Source organism: Papaver somniferum, chromosome 5, assembly GCF_003573695.1.
Source record: "Papaver somniferum cultivar HN1 chromosome 5, ASM357369v1, whole genome shotgun sequence".
NCBI classification, from domain to species: domain Eukaryota; kingdom Viridiplantae; phylum Streptophyta; class Magnoliopsida; order Ranunculales; family Papaveraceae; genus Papaver; species Papaver somniferum.
The window spans coordinates 205,900,695-205,909,942 of NC_039362.1; the positions used below are offsets into that span (position 1 = coordinate 205,900,695).

At 33.8% G+C, this 9,248-nt stretch overlaps 1 protein-coding gene across 2 annotated transcripts; it reads right to left on the minus strand.

Moving 5' to 3' along the window:
- Positions 1–364: 364 nt before the first annotated feature.
- Positions 365–8,925, minus strand: LOC113284417. 2 transcript variants are annotated; one of them, XR_003328133.1, is made up of 8 exons: positions 5,372–6,559; positions 2,528–2,796; positions 2,163–2,362; positions 1,921–2,072; positions 1,643–1,738; positions 1,432–1,504; positions 1,218–1,322; positions 365–1,122 (listed from the first exon to the last, which is right to left on the minus strand). XR_003328133.1 is itself a non-coding variant. In XM_026533867.1 (4 exons), the coding sequence occupies exons 1-3, from the start codon at positions 8,797–8,799 to the stop codon at positions 2,357–2,359; spliced, it is 333 nt and encodes a 110-aa protein (XP_026389652.1). In that variant the 5' UTR covers positions 8,800–8,925; the 3' UTR covers positions 2,039–2,072; positions 2,163–2,356. The 2 variants fall into 2 exon arrangements, 1 of the variants encoding a protein (XP_026389652.1); XM_026533867.1 differs by lacking the exons at positions 365–1,122; positions 1,218–1,322; positions 1,432–1,504; positions 1,643–1,738; positions 5,372–6,559 and adding an exon at positions 8,742–8,925 and having other exon boundaries at positions 2,039–2,072.
- Between the last annotated feature and the right edge of the window lie 323 nt (positions 8,926–9,248).

Sequence of the window (9,248 nt, forward strand, 5' to 3'; positions counted from 1 at the left end):
ATACACAAATCATTATTAATTTAGTTAATCACCATAATTAACATTAATCGAATTGGGGGTGTTTTAGATATATTGAAAATAGTAGAATAAGGGGTTATAGAATTACTACTAATGACTCAAAAAAGACCATTGTCTTCAAAGCCCTAATAATCGGATTCTTAAATAAGCTTGATGCCGAATATAGTTAGGCTAGGTCCATTTATACCCCCTCAAACAGTTTGGCCACTTTGTTTGTTTGTTGTTTTTGAATTTCATTTTCTAAGCTGGCATGAAGTTTAGGATAATTAGAAAATCAAATAAATATCATCTAAATACAAAAGTTAAATTATGTTAGTAACATAGTATTCAAATATAAAAGGGTAACACAGCAAATAAGGGACCTAGAAAACGGAAAATGACAATTCCAACAACATTTAAAGTATCAAGAAAAATTACAATATCCAAGACACAAAAGTAATTTTATAATGATCCAAAACTTGTATACTACTCCCTCTGTCCCTATCATAAAGGCGGAGTTGTAAAAATTTGTAGTCCCATTAGATAGGCGGATTTTCAATTTCAAGATGGGTTTTTCCATGTACTGCTCTTATTCATTATAGGTAGTTATCACCACAATTAAGTTAATGTTTCTAATGTTGGAAATTGTACAAAGGATAAAACGGGAAAAAGGATAGAAATGTAAGAAATCAAAAAAAAAAAGTATCTTATTGTAAGAGAAACTCACTTCTCCGCATATACAATGGGGACGGAAGAATTATTATACAAGTTAAGAAAACTTCAATGCAGACAAAATAGTGATTAATAATGCAGTCGGTGCTCCTAATTAAATTTGAATAGTAATGTTAGATAATTTAAGGAAAGAACATATATATGGTATGGTATCTATGAATTTGCAAGTAAACACATAGATAACATACCATATATATGTTCTTTCTTTAGATTATTTAACATTATTATTCAAATTTAATTAGGAGCACTGACTGCATTACCAATCACTACTTTGTCTTCATTGAAGATGTGGTAACTTCAATACTTTTGAAGAAATGGAGAAACAGAATCGATCCATTCTTTTCTAACTTCATCAATCTCCGACGTACCATACTTCATTCCCAACTTAAACATCTACAATCAAGAATTTCAACACATGTAAGCACTATTAAAATCATGATACAGACCATGGAAACATCATAAGTGGAACGAAAAAGTTGAATCAGTACCTCTTGAGGGTTCTGCATTGCAGTGTCATAACTTTTTATTACGTGCTTCATATACAACATAATATAGAATCCACACTCCCAGTTTCCTTTTTGTTTAGGAGTGTGCTGCATGTAATTTTTTTTATCATCAGCTCTACATATTTGTTACATATTCTTAATAGTTAACAAAATAATGGTAAAATAAAGATACGGGTAAAGATTTGTAGCTTCTTACCTTCACATCTACCCAAAATACTTTCTTTTCAGACATCTTAAAACCTAATCCTCGATCTAGAGATTGTGAAACACTGGCAAACAGAAATATGAGATATTGAGTTAGTCAAAACTGGATACTAGTTTCACAAATCCTACAAGGGAGGTGACATGGGTTTAAGCACTATGCGATCTATGCATACAAATAATGTTCCAACCCAAAATCAACTTACATGCTCATTCGCTCATATAGTTTGTAACGCCTTTCATCCAACGAATTCAAATAATAAAACACCCCATCGAAAAATACGATTAGTACCCAATGAACTCTACAAGGAGAACAGACAAAAAGTTAGTATATGCAAGAGATGCAAAAGCAATGTCAGCAACACCAGCTGATTTCAAAGAATACCCTCACTCTAATGTGCTTTATAATTGATATGCGAAGGTTAAAATCTGAAAAACATAATCAAAGTTCGAGTTGGAAAAATATAACGGATCTTTGGCTTACCCTGTATTACAAGGAATAAATACGTATTTTCGACTCTGAACTGAATCTTGCAGTCGAACACCTCATTATTGACTTTATAATGAATGGCTGCTGGATTTATAAACCCAAATTTATTTTTGCGTGCATCATTATACAATTTTTCATATAACAATCTGAAAACACACAAAAAGACGAATTCCAATATTATATCCTTAGTAAAGAAAAGACAAGTATTTTTGAAAGCAACGGTCAAGAAGATTTACCGGATGTATAAAACTATGTTGTTGTTCGAAAGCCACTCATGAGACTTGCAAACGTACCCAATATCTTTTAGTGTCATTTGTATAGGCACATCTACAGTTTGACCAAATACACTGTGATACAACTCAATTTCAATCGCATCCCTGCTTCCAAACACTTTTTTTGCTCTCTCATGGAATTCGTGTATTGCAACCGTTCACGCCTACGACCAGAAATACTTAAGTACACAACTAAAACCTAAAAGAGAAATTAACATATATATATGGAGAAAATGATTTTATAATGCAATACTTTTCTGACAAGGACCACCGAGTGAAATAAACAAAAGATTTTAAGAAAGAAAATGTGTGAGTGCTGAGAGAAACACCTTCTGAATTAGTTCTCCTAGCTGTTTTCCGGCTTGTTTCTTGGAAACTTCGAGATTCGGGGCAGCTTCCTCTGGTCGTGAAGTTGTACAGACACTACCATACCAACGGGACACAGACGGTAAAACCTTCACTGACCCAGAAAAAGGGTTTGCTGTGCTATCTTTATCTTTCTTCGCTCGATCGTCGAACCAATAACGCACTTGGGCATCGGACAAGCCTAGATCATTTTCTAGCCTCTTTCTTATTCCCAATGATGGAGTTAAGTATCCTGTTTACACATTGAAATTGAATACACTAAACGAAGCATGACAATATACTCAAGAAGGTTATTATTGGGACGTCACATTTTATTAGAGGGGCGTCACCTAATAGGACAAAAAAGGGTCACTCAAAAGTATATCAAAAACCCCTTATCTCAAATAATTTTGTAATGACCGAACAACCCTTTGATTAATTTTAATTTTATTAGATAATAATTAATTCTACGGTTGGAATCAATCCAAACGTGGACGTAAAACTAATTTCTACGGTTGGAATCAACCCAAACCTGGACGTAGAATCAATTTCTACGGTTGGAATTAAAAGGAACCTGGACGTAAAATTGAAATTTACGGCTAGGTTGACAAAAGGAAAATTCAGTAAACTAAACCTAGACGTAAAATTGAAAATTACGGTTGGAATTCAACTAAACCTAGACGTAATACAACATGCAAATCAAAGTTTACGGTTGAATTGAACTAAACCTAGACGTAAGTTCTTCAAAAACTAAGTTACGGTTGAAAAATCTAGTAATGTACCCAGACGTAACACTAGCAAAAAGTAACTAAAACCCTAATTTTACTTCGATTTCATTCAATCTAACCTATTTTAAGCACAAAAACAAGTAAACAAAGACGGCTATGTTCGATTATTACCTAACATACACCATGGGTTTGTTCGATGAAATGAATTCAAATGGATTTACGATGAAAAAGATGAAGAGAAAGAGGAGAGGAAGAAGAAGAGCAATTGAAATGTGAAGAATGAAGAATAGAAATTAGGTTTTGTTTCTGTTTTTAAGTTTTAATTTTAATTGAAGGGTAGTTTGGACAGTTGCTATTGAATCAAAAGTACCCCATAACCAGATTTTTGGTCACTAAATATCCAAATGAAACCCTTCTATTAGATGGTGACGTCCCAATAATAGTTTTCATACTCAAACCAGAACAAGGAGAGGAGGAAACATTTGATATCAGACATCTCCCTAAGTCACTAAAGGTGAATACGAGTAGAGCTTGAGAGAAATATAATAAAATTCTCAGGAAACAAGCAATGCACATGTGTAGCACAAGTCGTAAGGCAGGCGCGAGGCGGCTAAGTGGGGCTTGTGACCTAAAGAGGCTCGCCGGGCCCGGGGACTAGGAGGATTCATGTAAAAAATCTTATTTTATAAGCAAGCTTATTATAGGGGCGGCATGATTTATTAGAAGGGCGGCATTGTGATAGTAATGTCCCTTTAGTTGGTTAGGGGAAGTCCTAAAGGGGATGTAAATTGACTAGATTACCTTTTTCACCTTAAATCAACCAAAATCAAATCAATTTTTTTTTAAACCTAATGAATCAGAAAAAATCAAATCAGTTTTTTTCATCATCTTCTTCATCCTCTCTTCTCCTCCATCAACCGTAACCTCCATTAAAACTGAAAATTTCATCGTCTTCGATTAATCGACGATTCGAAAAATGTTTGGAAAAACCCAGTTAGGGTTTACTTTATCGTGTTGGATTTAAGTAATTTTTGTATCAAAAATTAAGTTTTTTTATGAAAATTGAAATTGAAATTTCTGGTTGCATGTGAGTTACGGTTGGTAATAACTCAAATACGAACCGTAGCTGTAGATTGGGTTGATGTTACGGTTGGTTTTAACTCAAATACCAACCGTAAGTTCTTAGTTTTGAGAAATATGTTCAGTTATGGTTTGTATTTGCATCATATTTATCAACCGTAATTGAGTTACGGTTTGTTACTCAAACAACCATACCAACCGTAAATAATCCTGTGTCTTAAGAATTTATCAAATAATGATTTACGGTTCAAAAGTTAAGTTGACACACCAACTGTAGGGTAGTTACGGTTGGTCTCGATTCATTAGTTACCAACCGTAATTTAGTTACGGTTGTTGTCCAAATTTAATTACCAACCGTAACTGGTTTTACAATTGCATCTTCCCCAAATTTAACCAGTTACGGTTGGTATTCAATAACTTACGAACCGTAATTAAGAGTTACGGTTGGTCACGAGCAAAATTGCAACCGTAAGTTCTTCTGAAAATTTAAAAGTTTTGATTTTGTTACGTACTTTAGATAATTTTGAGCGAGAAAAAGCTAATGAGAACTAATTTAGAAGTATACCAGGTCACTGGAATCACTCATTTTGGTTGAGTGAATCAAAATCTAGGGTTTCACAAATATCACAAAAGTTTTTCTTTTTCTTCTCCTCTAAACTTTTTTCTTTTTATCTCTAAAAATCTGATTTTGTTTTGATTTTGAGTTAATATAAGTGAAATTAATCATTAACACTAAACTTGATTATCATCATTAAACTAGGTTATCAATAATGAGGGTTAATTTGTCATTTCCAATTTTTTGATAAGGGACACCTTAAATGATCATGTAATGACCCTTTTTGTCCTATTAGAATGTCGCCCCTCTAATAAAACATGACGCCCTATAATAATAAGATTGTTTATAAGACCCCTCATGTACGCCAGTAAATGTTAGATGAAGGACCACCTTTTTGTAAACTTAAGTCAAATACGTTTGACTAAAATGTGAAATTATTTGAAAAACAAAATTTTGGCGTTGACCTTTTTCTTTTTTCCTGTTACAGATACAGGGACGATCTCCACCACCGTGAACCACCAATATCCATGCCTCTGCCTCTACACTTATTCTTAACACAGTATTATTTATTTATTTATTTCGATCGGTGCTTTTATTCACTATCATTACTGCTTGTTAATTATCCCTTAGTAAATCAATTGCACAAATCACAGTCAGGTTTTCATCATTAATATCCATCAAATTTATTGTTCTTCGGTACAAAACTTGAACTAAGGATTTACTTTAAGGTTTATACATTAATAAATAAGAAAATATAGGATTTATATTGCATATGAAACTGATTTTCAATATAGGGTCATGATTATATGATAACTATTCAACAAAAAGTAAATTTTTTGATGGAAGTATTCAGGGTTTTTCTCTGTCGAACCAAAACAGATCTCTGAATGTACATGAAAGTGAATGATAAAAAAAAATTGTATTATGATTCCTTCTTAATTTTACAGAGCAAATGATAAAGACGAACACATAGAAGTATAGAACTAAGGTTTAGTTATAGGCCTAGATCCATCTTTCTTCCATTTCAAATAACAGGGTTTTCAATTTTTGGTTATGATTTTCTTTTGAAAAGTATCTTTGGTTATGATAATCTACTGGTGATTCATTTCAAATTAGAACACAAGGTTAGAAGAAGATAGAGGACAAAGAATGAAAGAAGATTACTGATCTAGAGTCTTTCATCAAAAAAAAAAAAAGAACTACTTGGTCGCACCTACTGTAATGGTCTACTCACAGTAATGGTGGTGGTTGCTTTCTGGATTTTTTTTTTTTGGGACGTGTGTCTATCAAAACTCTTAACAAGAAGTACACCAAATCTGATTTTAGATGATCATTGATAACTCCCTCGACTGTTTTCTTAATTTTTTTTCAAGATTCAAACTTACGGTCTTTGGGCTTCAGTACACCAGAAGTATCTTTCATTTAACAAGAAAAACAGATGAACTATCATTTTAGGCATACCAAAGACTTTCAAGGCATACAAAATAGTTTTTCCATCCTAGGTGATCTTATAAGGGATGTCTATTGGATAGTTCAATTACCTATATACCCTTGAACCTAAAATCAAAAATAAACTATCATAAACATCTCTTCTTCTTCCTCCGGCTAAACCACCTTCCTTTTCTCTCAGATTTTTTTTTCTTATCACTGTAATTAATTATCGATTCATGAAAATTCGATCATCGGTTAAATTGAACTATATAATGGATCGTACAAAAAAAAAAAGCAAACGGCAGGTGTAGTAAATCCTCTTCCAATCCATGAATTAAAGAAGAAGAACCAATTAAAGATGAAGTTGTAAAAACTATAATTGAACCGGAAATTGAATCAGAAATTCAACCATTTGAAGCTCCAAATACTGAAATGAGGATAAGAAGGTATTCCCTACAAACTCAATCTTTTATTTGTTGTTTTCATAGATTGAATGGGTTAAATTGCTAAAAACTTAGGATTTTTGACGGTTACAGTAGCGGGTTCGGCTGATAATTGAGTTGAGTTTTGAGCCGAACTGTTCTTGAATTTCACCCTGAAAGTGTCTATGAACAGTTCGGCCAAACCGTAAATGTCAATTTTTAACCGAACCCCAAAATGTGTATTGAATACGTCCCAGAACAGTGTCAGGTTCGGCTAATACCTTGCAAACCTTCCCGGCCGAACCTGAGAAGTGATACCCCAAGTGGTTGTCAGGTTCGGCTGACTCGATTAGATCACTTTCAAGCCGAACTTCTCTCTGTAAACACTTCGAAAATATTGATTTGCAGGCTCTAGGTTCGGCTAGCTCGTGTTGTTGAGTTATCAGCCGAACCTTCTCTCTGCACACTCAAGTTTTTCGATCTTGTTTTGGTCATAACTTTTTCGTCCGATGTCGGAATGACCTCATTCTTTTTGCATTGTGTTTGTCTTTTCATTCTCTTGAAGTTGAAGATAAGATCTAATTGATTTTAATGAGTTTAATATGGACCTTGGTATTCTCCATCATTAGACTTCACTTTCTTAACACTTTTAGTAATTTCCACTTTTTTTGTTTGGTTCATCCAATGAAAAGGCTGCACAATAGAAAATATATGTAATAAAAAGCCTAACCCCTAAATGTGTATGAATTTAAGTGTTTCATGGAAAATCAGTATCATGTTCGGCTGATGTGATTTTTTGAATATGAGCCGAACTTGGAAAAATATATAGTTCGGCTGATACGATATTTAGAGTGAGAACCGAACCTAACTCTCAGGAATAAGTTCGGCTTGTTATTAGGCTTTAATATAAGCCGAACTAGGATCTTGCAAATAGGTTGGAAGTTGGAAAATGAAGGTTCGGCGTATAACGTTAACAAATTCAGCTAGCCGAACTGTTCATCAATTTAGTGGGTTCGGCTTATATTTTAAGCCGAACATAGTCCTGGTTCGCCGAACCATGATGAAGAATACAATTTTTTGATGATTTCAAGCTACAAAAGTGAGATTAAACATAAAATAGAAGTGTACATGTGTGTTAGAAGCATTGGGTTCCTCATCTATGTATTCATCATATGGATTTGGCTCATAAAAATCATCTTCTTGAGTTTGAGTTTGTGTAAAATCATTCTCACAATCTAAGAAATCAGCCATTTCTGGATCATTGTTGTAGTTGATATGTATTTTCCTAGATTTTTTAGATAAATAATGACCCTCCTCATCCTCCATTAAATCAAGAAGAAAAATTTTCTCACTTTCTCCTTCTCTCCTTCTCAATAAAAACTTTGATTTTTTTTCCCCAAATTTTTTCATCTAAACAAACCTTTATAATTCTGAAAATTATCTTAATCACTAAACAAAAGTTTTAAACACTAATACGTAAAGGGTAGATTTGCCATTAAAAAAAATTTGGTTAAGGGGATTTCTGATTTTGTTATTTCACATCCTTTTTTGTCTTTATTCAATATGCCTAATAAGATTTCAGTATGCTCAAAATCATAGTTCAAACAGATCTTTTTGACTTTTCGTTTTCATGTTTAGTTAGGGTTGTGGCCTAGGCGGCGCCCAGATCCCAGGGCCTAATGAGAAATCGATCCAAAATGGTCCAGTATCGGGGCCTAGGCGCTAAAACGCCTAATGGTAAGAGGCCTCGAAATATTCAGGTGGCCTTTGGGAACTAATACGAAGCCTAGACTCCGCCATTTGCTGTCAAGCAATCCAAATCTAAAGAAATTAACTAAATCTGCCATAGCTAAATGTAGAAAAGGGATGAGAAAAGCTAAGCTAATTTAGCTTATTATGAACCACATCTGCACACGCTATTGTTTAATATTGCTTAAAAATTTGAGTAACTAGTTAATAAAATGAATTCATGTTATCTTACCGGAAAATGCATAGGCATCTTCTAAGATCTCTAACTGGTCAGGCGACGGACTCTCCATTCAAATTCTCTGTTCAAAGAAAGATGTGAAGATCTGTACAAAGAAAGATATAGGAGAAGAAGATACCCCTGTTAACTGTGGGTAGGTGAAGATAAATGAAATTTGGTATCAAGATTTAAGGTAAATATAGTGCCAAGGGGATTCGTGTTGTGGCTGTCCATTTCTAAATGTGGGTGGTCAGGAAAATTGAAATTCTGTTTAAAGAGGAAAGTTGTTGTATGCTTAACGCAACTAACAAAAGGGTGATTGCGACAGTTATGTGTTCTTTGCTCTGAATTGGAACTTAAAAAGGGTGGAACGTCTACATCGAATAATAAGGTGCTGAATTGGAACCTGAAAAAGGTGGAACGTTTACATGGAATAATAAGGTGATTTTTTGACAAACCTACTAACCTAGAACTAATGGTGGAGAATAAGAAGCCCATACATATTTGTAGTCTATCGAATCT